Here is a 17,247-nt window from a genome sequence, read left to right on the forward strand (position 1 = left end):
ATTTATTTATTTCTCAAGCAATTTAAGCGGCGTCAGTCAGTAGTTTAAAAAGCTTGAACGTTGTCCTTAAGTGCTCCACATACTGAGTCATGACTAAAATATGTGTCAGCATCGTGCTCTTTTACGGGACAAGTCATGCGGATGAAGTGCTTGAATGGCTCCATGACTGCAGGTGTAGCCATGAGAAGCTGAGCGCTGCTCTTAGTGGGATTCAGAGAGGGCCACATGCGAAATGTGCGTAGAAAAAAAAAAAAAAGAAAAAAAAACTTGTGCGCAGCCTGCCTGCGCGCCTTCTCCAAGGATGAGCAGACGCGCGCATGCATCCCTCGTCCCCTTCAAATCCAACGCGATCATACGAACATCATCGTCTCCCGGCGGCCTTTCAACCCCTTTCCCCCCCGCACCCCCCCCCTTGCGAGCATCCTTCAAATTGCGTGTCACGCGCGTGCCTGTCGCCGCGGATCGCGTTCATCTGTAAACTGCCATCGTCGCCGCGCGGAGCCGAGCTTTGCGTTGGCGCTGCGGAATAGCCGACATAGACGAGCAGAGAAGAGGGCAGCTCTCAACCCGGGAGACAAGCCAATCCATTTTGGCGAAAAAGGGGGGGAGGAGGAGGAGGAGGAGGAGGTGGCAAGACAGACGAGCGAGCGCCGATGAGGATGTTGAAGGAAAACATCGACGTTGGACTCCGCAACGGCGAGGTAAGTGCATGTTTGTGCAGGTGTGTTGCGAAATGGATGCGTTTGACATCTTAACCGGGATGCATGACGATTTACACCTCGTGAATAATTAATCGGCGCGGAAAGCAAAACGAGGCGTTTGAAGCCGGGGTTAAATTAAAAAGCCAATGTATTATGTAAGCACATTTCGTTGCCTTTAAAGAAACGGTGGAGGAGTAGGTGGAGGGTGGGGGGGTGGGGGGGTTGTGGGTGCAGTTGTCATTAAGCGCAAATGGGCGCAAGCCATTTTGTAATGCAGCATGTGCAGAATTAGGCCTATTCGGAATTTCAATTGAGGAAGGTGCGCCTGCAGCTGCATAGATGAATAAGGCCATTCTGTTCGATTGTGCTACATATCGCGCACTGGTCATCAGTCAGCTTTAGTCAAGCTTTTTTTATTTTTTTTTTTTCTCCGCCATTGAAGCAGCGTTTCTGCCCGATTCCCACGTCCTGAATCAATCTGGTGTTGTCATAGTTACAGTAGATGATGTTGGCCCTACTGCACCTGTGTCGCTTTGTGTTCATGCTCACCGGGCCTTGCGTGGACCGACACCCCCCCCCCCCCCCCCATTTTTTTTTTTTCCATCTCTTCATAAACCTTAACGACTGCGTTGTGGAAAGGCTTGATACAATCACGGCGTGATTGGTTTGTAGCAATTGGTCAGCAGCGTGCAGCTAATTTGTCTTTTCACGACTGAGCGCTCTCTCAGGCCTGATCGAATAATCAATACCGACATTGTTGCAATCTGCTCTCAACACCAAAGAGCAACACAGATTTAAAAAAAAATAAAGGAGAGAGGGAGGGAAATACACCTCGGATGCAGGTGTCTCAGCAATGTCATGATTCAACCATCAACCCCCCCCCAAGACAAAATGAGTCAGTGTAATATTCTATTACCTGAAGAGCATCTCATGAGATATAACTCGCCTCATATGGTGGGGAGATTGAGGATGGCATGTCAAGGCAACAGGCTTTCAGTGTCAAGGTCTCTCTCTCGCTCGCTCACTCTCTCACTCTCTGGCTCCCCACACAGTGAAAGGTTTGTTACCTTGTGTGGTCCTTAACATGTGAATAATGTGTTTTTGCTCCCCCAAGGCTGTGGAAAGAAACCACACACCTACCAGAGCCGCTTAAATATCCCTCGTGTGTGGTAGTGCATTCAAGGAAGAAATAATACTGATTTTTTTTTTTTTTTTTTTTGCCCTAAAGGAAAACGCCATTTTGCCTGCATTGGAAGAAAGTGTTATGGGTGAAAAGAAAAATATTTAGGATCCTACTAAACTATAGAAGGGCAGCCTAAACCATGGAGCCAGAAAAAAATGCTCAGTTTTTCTAAACAATTGGATTTTGTGCACATTGGGTTATTCCAACCCATGGAATTGGATTGGACATTGAGTTGAATGGGCAGACTGAATTTTTGAAAATTTAGTTTTGTAGCCTACTGTTGAAAAACGTTTGATGAAATCATATTTCAAGGTAACACGCCAATAAAAGTTGGGCAAATCAATATTTATGATTTTGCTAAAATGAAAATTGGCATTTACGCACTCAGAACTAAATTCCCCTTCTAGTGCCCTCCAACTTTAAAATACTAGCAAAAAAAAAAAAAAGTTCTCGCTTTGTTGTGGTAATGGACATTGTTAGCATAAATATCAAGAATTTATAATATTAAGATGAAACTTAAATAACCCAAGAAAAATAGATATTTTCCCCTTGTTAGCTCAAATTCCCAATCCAACATGTTTGGTTAGCTATTTAGCTTAATTAAGTTAGCCCAGCTAACATAAAGTTTGGACTTCTTTTTGCTTTCAGTGAAGCCCATTAAAAATCGGACCTTTGACGTCTATAGTCGTTAATGGCATTGATTGAGTTTTTGAGATTTTCTTGCTTTTTTTTTCTTTTTTTTTTCTCTTGGTTTGTCTTAAGCCTCCATTTTGGGTCAACCTGTCACATAAGTGTATTTGCCCGCGAAAGGGACAAAAGCATAAAGGCCCTCCTCTATTTATGTATCAGCTGTTGTTGTTGACAGTTGGTATGCTTATATACAATGTGTGCCTGTATGAGGGTGTGCGCGCGAGAGTGTGAGAAAGTCTGTGAGATGTGCGGAGCATCTGAAAAACTACGTCTAATTTTAGCACACCCACTCCCCCATGAATTTCCTTAATAGCTGCTATAACAGTTCTCGGCAATGTTTTTACCCCACAAAGACTGATGTTGACCTTGTAGATATTATGACCCGTACCCGCTAATTTGGTTTCGTTTTAGCGGTTTACAGTTTTCCCGCCTGGAGGTGGATGTTACGTGAATAAATATATTCATTTTATATGACATTTAAGTGAAGCGGAGCCGATTTTGAGCGGCAAACGCGCTGCTAAATATACTAATGTAGAATGGGGCGCTGGACAGTAAAAACACAAGATGGTGAGTGAGCAGGTTGCCACGGCAACCGTGTTTCTAGGAGCCCATGCATCGTCGTCGCTGCATAGGAGAGGAGACGCAAAACGCCGCCATTGGAGCATGTGAAAAGCAGCGTTTGTTAGAGAGTCAAATATGTGCATCTATAATGTATTGTCAACATGGCGGGCTTAGAAGACGGCCCCGCTCGTAACGTCTGGAAAAACAACCAGACGCGGTCGCTCTTATCGTAGCCGGGGAAATAGCCCGAGCAATTCTAAATTTAGTGAGTCTGCTGATGCTTGCAGGCATTTCTGTTTCCCCAAAAAGTGCGCGGCAGCCTCTCCAGCAAGGGCACGCTTTTTTTGCTACGGATGCATATCGGCGCCGGTCTTGTTCTCAAATGTCTTGTTTGCTTCAGCGCCGGAGCCTAATTGTGTGTTCGCTTATTGCACCCAGCACATGCGGTCAATAATAATTATGCCGTAATTGCCAGTACTGCGTGAGGGTGTCATTTGTTAAATCGTTAATTGCGTTGTGTTCTTAGCTTTATGATAGATTGCAGGAATCTCTGCATTGACCTTAAGTGTAGATTAATCCTGCGGGCCGCTCCTGATTTCATTCGCTGTAATGCAGAATAGTTTCAGGTAGTGTGTATACTTTAATGCCGACGGGCTAGCCTGTTTTTCTATTGCTAGTCACTTTTTTTTTTTTCAAAATTGTCAAGCTGCCAATGGAGTTCACGTTTTTGACCCTTCAAACTCGTTTTAACATACCTGTAAATACCGTAAAGCTCGGACTTTTCTCATGCTTTGAACCCTGCGGCTTATAGTCCAATGCGGGTCATCTGCAGTTTTTTACCTAGCCACCAGGGAGCAATCCTCCGCTAAACAAAGGGATGTTTGGGCTGCTATTTTACTCTCCACCAGGGGGCATCCTCTATTAGTAAACACGATCCTGCGGTTTACTGTTGTGCTGGTACAGTATTCTAACAATCTAAGCGTGTCTGTGCTGCCTTGAAAATATGTTGGATATGTTGGTGCTGCTTCTGTTTCCATGATGTTGCTGTAGTAGATAAAAACAGAAAAAACTTCCATGTCCCATCTTTCTGCGTCAAAGATCTGATGGTACAACCTGCTGCTTTTAGGCTTGTGCGGCTTAAACATGACAAAATACATTTTCAGTTAAATTTTTTGGGTGCGCCTTACAATCCAGTGCATCCTAAAGTCCGAAAAATACGGTGCATGCAAATGTATTTGTCGGCTCGATGCATAAAAACGTAAAGTGCGTTTGAGTATATTTGCAAGTGCACTTTGAAAAAGCTTGGTCAAAAATAGCCCAATTATGCACCAAAAATGTACCAGCTTTTATTTGGATCTAGATAACTCAATGTTGTCAAATTGACCCAAATAATGGTTTGTCCCCTTTTGATCCATAATTGGGTTATTTTTCAACACAACCTTTTGTGTACGTTGGACTCATTCGAGTGACCCTACTAAGTCCTAGTGTGCTCTACAGAGCACACTGTGGTCTTTCCAATGATGTCCCATGAGTTCACTGTCTTACCGGGACAAAATGGACATTAACAGTGGACGTGAACGAATAGGTTGAGGATATGAATGAAAAACAGCAATAGAAGTAAACGTTTCATAGGTTTCACTTGAAGATGAATTTTATGACCTAAACTGTGAAGAATTTATTAGACTGACACAACAGTTCTTGAACCGTTGGGTCAAAAAGGACTCAACTCAAAATGTAGTTCAACTAAGTGTCGGGCCATAGTTTATAATTCCCCGCAAAAAAACCCTCACCCCAAAATGGTGTTGTTTCAGTGTCATTCATTTAACTCTCCTGTTGGGGTTAAAAAGGCCGAGAAGATCGTTTCGTTCCTTTTTATGTTTTACGGCGTTTACAAATACATTAGAGCGCACTTATAAATTATAGTTCAAACATATGTAAATACGCCAGTCAAAAATGTTGACTTTGCATCGGCAAGCTCCAGGCTTCCGTACGTTTCAGATGAGGAGCGAGACATTAAGTTCAACGTCAAGAAAATGGCAGCTTCCTGTCTGCTTGCGCTACAGGCCACGATTTGAAAGACACTTCACAAGTCAAAGCCTGACCTTGCTTGTCTCCAGCAACGGGACATTGTCATATTTTCATAATTAAATTCCGTCCTGGGCATCCTTGCATGAATGTGTTAGGCTAATATCTCAAAGCTACCGCACTGTGCATGTCTTGACCTCCTTTCTTTTTTTTTCTCCTTTTCGCTCTTCTACCACCCCCTAGCCCCTCCTTCCACAGTGAGAAGAAACAAACAAGCTCTGCAGAGAAGACGCTTTCCGGAGCAAAATCCCTCCCTCCCCAATACCGTTTTCTACTAATAATTGTCATGGGAACAAAAAAGGACACGCTTTCTTAAAATGACATGCGAGGAAGAACAAGGTGCTTGGTAGTCAAAGAAGCACGAGCAAAGTAAAATAAGGATCTATTAATGATAGAGTCTTTAATATAACATTACACCCGTCTTTTTGAATTATTAAGCAGTCTACTTGAAGGAGAAAAACAGCACAGGAGCATAAAATATGAACATAAAAATAAGCACTTAAAGTCCCCGGTTAGGAGGTGATTTGTAACATCATACAGCAGTAGGGGTGGGTCATGACTCAGTTGCCATGCGTGTTGTCATGGTGACCAGCCCCTGCGCCCCTTCCCCCCTCCTCTGGTTGGTCCACCTTTTGTTGTGGCTCCACAACCATGGACCTCAGCTGACAGAGGCAGCACCTCCCTGCCCCGTCCCCTGTAGCTGCTCCAATCAGGCCAGCCGCGTCATCTGCACGAGGAAGACTCTAGATCAAGTCCCAGACAGTATTTCAGAAAACACAAGATACCTCAATCTACAGGAGAACACAATTCAGGTAAGCGCGACATCACATCGACGGTCCGTTGATATGTTTTGACAGGAGGTGCTACAAACATGCCTCCGTGTTTCTTTCTCCACACTAGGTGATTAAGTCTGACACCTTTAAACACCTGCGGCATCTGGAAATCCTCCAGCTCTCCAAGAACCACATCCGGCAGATCGAGGTGGGAGCGTTCAATGGGCTGCCGAACCTCAACACGCTGGAGCTTTTCGACAACCGTCTCACCGTGGTACCGTCGCAGGCCTTTGAGTACCTCAGCAAGCTAAGGGAGCTATGGCTAAGGAACAACCCCATCGAGACGCTGCCGGCGTTCGCCTTTCACCGCGTTCCCTCGTTGCGCCGTCTCGATCTCGGGGAGCTCAGGAAACTGGATTTCATCTCAGAGGCGGCCTTTGAAGGTCTGGTCAACTTGCGCTTCTTGAATCTCGGCATGTGCGGCCTGAAGGACATCCCCAACCTCACCCCGCTCGTACGCCTGGAGGAACTGGAGTTGTCGGGGAACCAGTTGGGAATCGTCCGGCCAGGATCCTTCCAGGGCCTGGTGTCGCTTCGGAAGCTGTGGCTCATGCACTCCAAGGTGTCGGTCATCGAACGCAACGCTTTCGATGACCTCAAAAACTTGGAGGAGCTCAACCTGTCACACAATTCGCTTCATTCGCTCCCTCATGACCTCTTCACGCCTTTGCACCAGTTGGAGCGGGTGCATCTCAATCACAACCCGTGGGTGTGCAACTGTGATGTCCTGTGGCTCAGCTGGTGGCTCAAAGAAACGGTTCCGAGCAACACCACGTGTTGCGCCCGGTGCCACGCGCCGCCGGGCCTGAAGGGCAAGTACATCGGCGAACTGGATCAGAGCCATTTCACCTGTTACGCCCCGGTCATCGTGGAGCCGCCCACGGATCTCAACGTCACCGAAGGCATGGCCGCCGAGCTGAAATGCCGCACGGGAACCTCCATGACCTCCGTGAACTGGTTCACGCCAAACGGCACTCTGATGACCCACGGATCGTACCGCGTCAGGATCTCGGTGCTCCACGACGGAACGCTCAACTTCACCAACGTGACCGTGCAGGACACCGGACCGTACACTTGCATGGTGACCAACTCGGCCGGTAACACCACGGCCACCGCTGTGCTCAATGTGTCCGCGTCAGACCCCAGCAACAGCTACAGCTACTTCACCACCGTCACCGTGGAGACGGTCGAGACGGTGGGAGGAGGGGACGATAAGAACTCGGCAAGACAGTATATTAACGAGACCTTCATAGATTTCCCTAATCCCACCGTCGAAAAAGGGGTCTTGGACGGCATCACCATAACCCCGTCTCTCTCTTCACTTTCCTCACTTTCCCCGGGAGCCAACAGAGCCACAGAGAACGCAGTGACCGTGTCCATCATCGACGTAACTAACATCCCCGGCCTGGACGACGTCATGAAAACCACCAAGATTATCATCGGTTGCTTCGTGGCGATTACTTTCATGGCGGCCGTGATGCTAGTGGTCTTCTACAAGCTCCGCAAGCAGCACCAGTTGCACAAGCACCACGGCCCGGCCAGAGCCATCGAAATCGTCAATGTTGAAGACGAGATCGGAGCCGGCGCCGGAAGCGGGATCTCGGGCGGGTCGACCATGAACGTGGGCGGCGGCGGCGAAGGAACCCTGAGGATACATCACCCCGAAATAGTCAACCTTCCCAACATCGGCCGTTCCGATACGTTGAACCATTACTACAAGACCCATCATTTCAACAACAACGTGATGGGTCTCAGCATCGGTCCTGACGGAATGAGCTCGGGAGGAATGCACAAGAACCAGCAAGGCCAGGAAATCCCCATCTCCTGCACGCCGGTCCCCATCTCCACATCCAATCTGCTGGTCTCCTCGGGAAACGGCACCAACGCCAACCCGAGTTCGATGTCGCCGCCTCTGCCGATGTCTCTCCCCATGCCCACCATGGGCCTACACGGATCCATTAAAGGTTTCATGAGCCAGAACCAGAACCCCCAAATGGAGCCTCTTCTCTTCAAGGGGAATTCAAAGGAAAACGTCCAGGAGACTCAGATCTAAAAGCGCCGTTGGGACGGAGAGGAGATTCGCGTCGGGTTTATGCTGGGAGCGATGAGACACTAGAGTGCATTGACTTGACACCAGGAGACGGGATAGACGGGACACGGCGACACACAAACACAAAGACTCGTCCGCGTCGGTGTACCGAGCCAAGGATTACCACAGTGGGCCACTTGTGTTGATAGTGACGCTCATGGCCAAGGAGATCTAGGAATGGACATTGCTACAATGTAAATCTGTGCCAAAGCAAATGTCTTTTTGCATTTTCTCCAAACTGTGTCGTGGAAGGAAAAAAAAAAACGAAACAAAACAAAAAACAAAAAACAACAACGAGAAAAAAGAAAAACCCGTCTTTGGGAGTAATCGGCCCTTGAATCATTGTCGGCCCGGAGAGACGCAAGACATGCACACTAGTACTTACCACGCTGAAGATGGCGGAGATTACGGAGATATGGAATCCGGGAGACATTTTTCTTCTCAAAAAAGAAGCCACACTTGCTCTGAAGTGACTCAATAGACTTCCCCAAGGTGACAATAACGTAGGCATAACTAGATGGACAAAAAGGTACAGTGCAGTACAAACTACTGTGAAAAATCCACAAATTATATAAATATATTTTCATTTAAATATGTATCATTGCAAACTCCGACGCAGAGATATTTTGGGGCGGATGTGTACTCGGGTAGAGTTTGTTTCTATGTGAATAACGAGGGGGCCGGAGATCGGGGAGGTCGGTTCTGATACATGTTTTCAGTTTGGCTACTTCTCAGAGAACATAAGGGCTCAATTGCAACACTCATTGTGAATCTTTGAATTGGCTTCAAGTCTATTTAGGTTGTAGTACGGTAAACGCAGATCTCTGTTTGACAAACTTCTGTCTGTTGCTTCAGTAGTAATCATTACAAATTTTTTGTGTTCCGAGGGTGTATTATGTATTTTGTAACAGCCAGCTACTTGGTATTTGAATCGTATCAATTCTGACAATGCCATAATGTTCCAACTAATGTTTCACAAACAGGGAGCGCTATTCCCATGCAAAGACCTGTGCGGCTAAAATAAAGTGTTGACTTCTATGTGTTATTTCAAGCAGATCCGTAGCCAGGAATTTGATATGACCTCCTTGCTCATGGTGACTATAATCATGCCATAGACGCCGTCGCAATGACGTTTCCACATCTCTCTGCAGTCGCAATCGAGAAGGGATCGAACATCCAGCCTGGGATGATTAGAGCGAATGGATATGTACAGTATATCAATAATAACAATGTCTGGTTGTATGACAATTGTAAGAACTGCATTTTTACAGTGTAACTTTCATATGTTCGATGCCATTTGCGCTTCTCGCGTTTCAACTATGTATTTCTTTATTTTTGTTAGTTTGATATAATGTGTACAGTTGTCTAGCCATGTATCATTATGTGTGAAATAAATGAATCATATATTGGATTGTGGCGGGTCAATATGGCGACCGCGATAGCGAAGCATGAGCGCTTCTGTGCTAAACCTGGAGTGCGCGTATGGTTTGTGGGTCCGCCATTAGTCACCCTGCTAATGAAAGGTGTCATCTGCTCTATTAACATGTTCAGACAGGCTATTAGTCACTCTCCTGTATACGTCCCACGGACACTGCGAGTGATTTCGTGAAAAGCGGGTGAGGGTGGCTAACATTTGTTTTGCCGAAAAGTCGGCCGTTGCCTTTCTTCAATGAGGCGGGAACGTCAAATGTTTGTTGCAATTGAGCACGGGCTGGATGTGTGGTCCGATAATGTGTGGACACTGAGAGAAAGGCTTTCGCGCTAATGCTGCCTCCCTATTCGCTTAATAGCAGTGCCATCGTTTATTGGATTAAAACTCAAATCAAATCTGTTTTAGTGTTCGTGTGGTTCTCACACCTCAGAAATTTGATTCATCACTGAAGCGTTAGCGACCCTGCCAATTTTGAATGTATACTGTATATACACACAGTATGTATATACCACATGTCATTGTCATCTCAAGATTTTCAAGGTACCAACTAGCCCGGGGGTGGGCGCACCCTCTGACTCGAGGGCCCGCGAGTCTTCTGAAATCTGACAAAATGGCCGTATCTTGGGCAGACAGTTGGAGTGTTTTGATAATCCACGCCATCAGAGAAAAAAAGATGTGAAAACCAACAATTTGAGCACGTTACTTCCTGCTCGTTAGATACCCACAAGTGTGTAGGATTAGCCAGCTAGCTAGCTAGCTAACTGGTGCATTGGTAGAAACGGAACAGGTAGTTACAGCCTAATCACTCAAAATGTATTGAATTTACACGGTCTTTAACAAGTCATCTTTACAAAGAATGTAACTTATGTTTGTATTTATCTTTTAATGGGACCATGAACACGATTTTTTGAACGTTTCAACATATTAGGACAGCCTTAACAATACAAGACCTAACACTCGGGAATTTTAGTAGCGACACTTAGCTGTTCTGTAAACAGCGGCATTCAAGACAGATATATCTTTGAAGTACAAACATAGCTAGCTAGCTAGCTAACTGCTTTGTAGAGAGAAACGAACCAAGCGGCTCTTTCTATGTAATTCGCAATTCATTGAATGTACTTTACATGGTCTTTAAAAATTCATTGTAATACAAAATGTATCTCTCCAGCTTGTTTATATTTTTAAACGGAACCATAAACACATTCTAAGTAGTCTATTTTTCTGTTACGTGCCTTTAGCCATTCTTTTAAACGGACTTTTCTGCTCCCTTTCACATTTCAGCAAATAGCATATCACAGTACAGTATTCTGCTTTTACTGAATACTAACTGTCAGAAAATGCACATGAAAAACTATCAATACTAATAATTTCCCATATTTTGCTGTACTTGTGAAGTGCGCTGTTTGGTTTGATGCATTTGACAACGATCGGCTTATTCCCACGATGTCAGGTTGGCGTTGACAGCATAGATCTAGTCCCTTCAGGATTTACGATTTGATGTGTCATTTCTCTCCTTACGCTTCAAATTGTGCTGCGAAAAAGGGAATTTTGACATTCCCACTGATGCTCAGAAACACTCGAATTTGATGTACGTACGAACCGTCGCATTCCTCCGTTAATTTTGTGCCATACCTCAGCCGTCGCACATAATTGCTTGAGTTCTAGTGTATTTCGTACGTTTCTTGTCACTGTTACAGGAGCCGTTTTATGTATTTTGTCTTATTCGCCGCCCCGCATCGATTTCACAACATCGGCAACTAGTCATGGTCGAGGTAATATTACGGGGGGGGGGGAACCCGCGAGACTCTCTTGTCTGTTATTAAAGGAACGTCTCCCATGTCAACAAACGGCAGCTCATTTCGTTCAATGCTTAACAGTGAATGCGTTACGTTTTGCCCCGCAGTATAATCTCACAAGTGGAGCAATCGATCAAGTGAGTCAGGTTGTCTCAAATGCGGCCGGGCTTATTCTCAGACTGGCTGTTTTTTTGGCCGTGCATCCCATTAAAACGCTGATGTATATCGCAGTAAACGTGAGCGCGGCCTCGACAGACGCAACGAGCAAACAGGCCCGGACACGCTCGGAATATCAATGAAGGCTAAAGACATAACATATGGCCGCTCCCTTGATGTGATCCGTTTGGCGGCCCTGTCGTCAGATTTCAAAGAGCATAGCAGATAACGTCTCATGTGGGAGCTTGCGGTCTCTGCGCCGTCGCCATGGAGCCCGTGTTCCTACCTGAACGTTACCGTGGAGATCTGTGCGCTTTGCCTGATGGGAGCTCGCTTTATTCGCACTGAAATGTGACTTTCATACTTATTATTAGAGCTACCGTAAAGGATTTTCAACAGCAAATTTTACCCTCGAATATTGCGATTGCGATTTTATGCGCGGATATTTCTTCGTAGTCCGTTTGTTATGACGAAATGAATACATTGTCGTGGTGATTTGCGGGGTAATCTTGAAACGGTTTTTTAAGATGTTACAAATGTTTTAAATGAAACTCAAAGGCCGGCCTATTAATTTGTGTCCACGGTTGTCCATTTTTGTCTCAGCAATTGCATCCCACCCAAACCCATGAGACATCATTGGAAATGTTATGTCTTCTCCAGAGCACACTATGGTAGCTCAAACGGGTTTTGGACCAAAAACAAATGTCCACTCCTGTGGACACAAATAGGCTTTTTCCCCAAGTTGATATGATGGCTTCATGTGCAGTTTTGCTCTTTGTGTACCATCCATTGCCTACAGGAAGTCCGGTCCTCGAGAGCTACAATCCAGTCCGTTTTCGGTGTTTCCCTTTAACCAACACACCTGATTCTAATCGGGGTCGTAATAAGGATTCTCCGCAGCGTGCTGATGAGCTAACTATTAGAATCAGGTGTGTTGGATGAAGAAAAACATCAGAAACAGGATTGTGTTTCTCGAGGACAGGACTCGGCCACCCCTGGCCTACAGAGACTTCTGGATTATCATCCATCATAATATGGACTGTTGTTGACTGCTGGAATAACGAGACAGGAAATGGGATGACCTTTTTACTCTCTGAAAGGTAAGATGCTATTTCACAATAGTAACTGTCTTTTTTGTGTGCGTGTGTTCAGTTTCACAAGTTTTCACCATGCCATAAAATGTATACTGAACATTACTGAAGCTTGAGTAACCTAAAATTATGCAACAGGAAATGATTTGTAACAAACTTGAATTAAAAAGTCTTTTGGCAATTATTGCAGCAGTAAAGTAAGATTTAACATTTTAGAGAATTGGCCCTGTCACCATTTTGATCTGGTTGAACAGAAATCATCAGTACGGCACTCATTTTAGTCACTCTTGACAAATGATAAAGATTACATGACTAAGGACTGTTATAATGTCTGTTTAAATGTCTTGCCACACCATTTGTGTTGGTTTGTTTCTTAAGTGTGTTGGCAACCACATAGATATTATTTTGTGTTAGCATCAAGCTAGGATAGCGAGAAAGGCTAAGCTATTATTGAAAACACTCAACATAATTGTCATCATTTGAGGTTTATTTTAACATTTTTTCAACTGTCTGCTTCCATTTTCTTTTAAGAATTTGTAGTTCACTGCTACCATACTTGTATCGAAAGTCTGCGCTTGAATTTCCAGCCCCCCCAAAAAAATCATTTGTCACACTTATTAGTTGTAATAGTGCGGTTTTATTACTATAATGCCTGTATAGTCTTGTTTTCCGCATTTAGCGCATGACAATAGGCAAAAGCCCAGCTGTTAATTCAAATTAATTACCACTGCAAAAAAAAGAAAAAAAAAAGCATAAACATACATTTATGACTCGTCGTAGTTGTTTCCGCTTTAGAGATGCAAGTCACCCCTTTTTGCTCCATTGCATCGTTGCAAGTGCTACTTTTGGATAAACTGTACAAATGTAGTGATTTTACAGCAAATCTTGTGCCAGCTGGCTAGTAAACGGAAAGTGTAAACAGATTTGACTGACTGCTCAACCACAAAATATCTGCTATTATGACGGCGCACAAACATCATGTTGTGCTGGCTTTCCCCAAAATAGTGCCTGTTCTACTCATCTTCATCTTGACTGTTTAAAACTTTAATTATAAACTAGTTGCCTAATTTGCTACTGCAGTTATTGTAAATGAGGAAACTCAATATGATAAACTATTTTAGATGTTATATGTAGTGGAATTTGTGTTTTTATTCAATTTTATACGTTGAAGGACACTGACAAAATAGCTGGAAGCCTGAGCTTGGTTCTCAATCTTTTTTTCTATTATATACCCCCTGGGAAATATTTTTTAGCCAAATAATCTTTAACTAGTGCAAAGCATTTTTAGTTGAAAAAAAAATGTGCAGTGCCATTTTTCATTCTATCATAGTAGAGATTCGTTCACAAAAATAAATCATTAACTTGACAGGTAACGAGAGGAGGTCGAAGCATTCTAGTCTTACAATAATGTAATTGAATAACCTACTGAACATAAAATTTGTGAACTTCCTGAAACAAAAAATTCAATAATGATTTTTTAAGGATATTTGCATATTTACCCCCGAAGTTCCTTCAAGTACCCCCAGAGGTACTAGTAGCCCCATTTTTGAACCACTGATTTTGAGTAGATAGGAGTAAAAAGTTAAAATAATCAGAAAATCTCAGGAATTAATTATTATTATTATTAGGAACTAATTTTTGTCTCAGCAAGACAGCAAATTCAATCGCATCCCACCCATACACATAATACATCAAAGGAAAGACCAGGAGTTAGTGGCGTTGAGTCAAAACATATAGACCAAAAACAAATGTCCACAAATGCGTAGGCTGGATTGCAGGAGGATATATGAAAGAAATAGCAGGAATGCAAACATCTCCTTGCTGCACTGCCTTTCCCTTTCAAATTCAATAACGAACGTCCCAGCTGCGCGCTTCTCGAGGGAATCCCCGGCCCCCGTGGCCCGTAGACAGGCTGCGCGGTCTGCGGGGAACCCGGCACAACATCAACTCCAGCGCGAAGCCGAGGTGTCAGTCTGAGGCCCGCGCCTCTCTCCGCGCCCGCCATGAAAAATGCCAAAGCCTCTCGTTCCTTCACACTTCACAGGCGGATAAATAAGCGCAGGGCGGACATATTTGATGTGGCTGCGTGGGCTGCAGCGAGAGCAAAACATCAAATGAAAAAAAAAAAAAATCTGAATAATCCTCTTCCTATTTATGTGAAGATGGAGCACTTTTAGCTCTGACTTGACTTAATAAGATGGATGAAAGCAGCCATTTAACATATGCACTCGCTTATTTATTTATTTTGAAACATATTGCATGTATGCTTGCTTTTTAATGACCTCCAGCCAGAGCTGCAGCAACAATTTTGCATCAACAAAGACGATAACGCTTACCGTCGATATAGGAGGAAATTGTACGTTAACTCATTCGATCCCAAAGATTTCTTTCAAGTGTTTTTCTCAAGAAAGCTCTAACGTTGGCTGGTGATAAATGAATTAATCATGTTAGGTAATTAAGTAGTAAGTAATCAACTACTTTACTACTATAGTGCTTCAATTGATGATTAGTACTAAAGTATCTTAGTAATTCATTACTTTAGGATTTCGGTACCTAAAGTAGTTGATTGCGTAAGTAAATAATACCTTAAAGTCATCAATTATTTTGTAATTAATCACGTTAGCACTAAATTACTCATTCATTCAATCCCAAAGACGTATTTGACGTCTTTGCAGTGTTCAGCCATTCAATCACATGTACGCGTTTACATTTTTTTCTTTCACAAATGCTTTGCATTGAAGAAGTTAATTATAGCTAGCCAGATAGCTTTATATCTAGCTAGCCCGCTAGCCAGCAAGATAGCTTTATAGCTAGCTTGCCTGTTAATTAGCAGGATAGCTTCATAGCTAGCTATCCAGCCAGACATCAAGCTAGCTAGAAAACCGATAGATAATTTTCTGCCTTTCTAAAAAAAAAAAAAAACAAGCAATATATCCATGTAGCTAACATGTGAAATTGCCTTCTTTCTAAATAGCCACATGATTTATCCATGTGGCAGCTGAGGAGCTACGTCCAGTGGCCACGCCGCTCGAGTGGACATGCGTCACTATCTATCCAGTATGTGTCACAAGATTTCACTAGCCTGCAGAGTTTCTCGCCACCTCCAGGGATGAAACAATCAGCCTGACCAACAAGGCATGTAACCTACTGAGAGAGAGAGAGAGTGGGCGAGAGGGAGAGTGGGCGAGAGGAAAAAACTGATTGTTTGTGCAAGTGCGCAAATGTTGCTGATGTGTGTGGAAAGGTTAGACTCGTGCTGCATGATGACTACTTGACTTTGGTCATGTCACTCCAAAAAAAAATCGTGGAATCTCGTGGAACCTTTTTTTCATCAATGGCCCTGCTCACCAACAAAACAATTCCCACTAAAATGTTATTTCATTTTTGGAATCATTTCTCAGAATACTGAAATCATATCATGGCAAACGAATGAAATTCTCACACGTGACAGAAATATACTCACATCAACTACTGAAACACAAATACTAAAACGCTCTCACACAGTACTGAAATGCTCTTTCACTTTGGAAATCCTTTAATATACATTACTCAAAAGTTCTTACACATTACAAAACACATTTTTTTTTAAATTCAATCATGTACATTGTTCAAATGCTCTCACACACAACAGAAATGATCTTATACTATTCTGAAATACTATAAATACAAACACATAATCACACGATACTGAAACTTTCACAATCACTACAAGATCTCATACACTCCTGATACACTATCACACATTTGAAATAAATGCTCTCACACACTACTGAATTACTCTTTCATACGCTTCTGAAACATTCTCATACTGTACATACAACTGAAACCCTCTCATTTTTTTGTTTGTTTATTGTTCTTGAATGTTTTATGGACACAACTAATACACTCATATCATTACTAAAAGGCTCTCACACACTACTGAAACACTGTCACACATTTGAAACAGCCTTAAAAACAACAAAAAACATTTTACACACACACGTGAAATGCTCTTACACCGAGCACAAAAATGCTCTTTCACACACTGCTGAATCCCTCTCTCACACATAAGTGAAACACTCTGACTCTTAAATACTTTCCACACTCAATTGAAACACATGTTCACACATTACTGAAATGTTCTCGCGTATGTCACGGGAATATTCTCACTCCCGACTACAATGCTCACACAACTGAAATGCTCTCATACTACTAAAAAAAAAAAAACTCTTACACAGTACTGAAACACTGTCACTCGAAACAGTCTTAAAGATAACAGAAACAATTTTATACACACACTTGAAATGCTCTTACACAGACCACAGAAATGCTTTCTCACACACTGCTGAATCCCTCTCACACACATGTGAAAAACTGATACTTAAATGCTTTCCATGCACATTTGAAACACCTGCTTACGCAGCACTGAAATGTTCTCGCGTATGTCACGGCAATGTTCTCACACCCGACCACAATGCTCACACAACTGAAATGCTCTCATACACACTATGGAAATGCTGTCACACTACTAAAAACTACACACACACAACTGAAATGCTCTCATTTCTCACAAATTTGCAAACTGTTTTCATCTAGACCCGGGTCATCTGTGAACCGAGGATCCACAGTCGACGAACGGGCGGTGAAATCG

At 43.5% G+C, this 17,247-nt stretch overlaps 1 protein-coding gene across 1 annotated transcript; it reads left to right on the forward strand.

The window, feature by feature from the left end:
- The first annotated feature begins 403 nt into the window (after positions 1-403).
- lrrc4bb (leucine rich repeat containing 4Bb) lies at positions 404-9,551 on the forward strand. The gene is made up of 3 exons (XM_088439399.1): positions 404-701; positions 5,404-6,032; positions 6,121-9,551. The coding sequence occupies exons 2-3, from the start codon at positions 5,790-5,792 to the stop codon at positions 8,104-8,106; spliced, it is 2,229 nt and encodes a 742-aa protein (XP_088295525.1). The 5' UTR covers positions 404-701; positions 5,404-5,789; the 3' UTR covers positions 8,107-9,551.
- The last annotated feature ends 7,696 nt before the right edge of the window (positions 9,552-17,247 follow it).

This window comes from Hippichthys cyanospilos, chromosome 17 (assembly GCF_059441005.1).
Source record: "Hippichthys cyanospilos isolate Australia breed blue-spotted pipefish chromosome 17, RoL_Hcya_1.0, whole genome shotgun sequence".
NCBI lineage: Eukaryota > Metazoa > Chordata > Actinopteri > Syngnathiformes > Syngnathidae > Hippichthys > Hippichthys cyanospilos.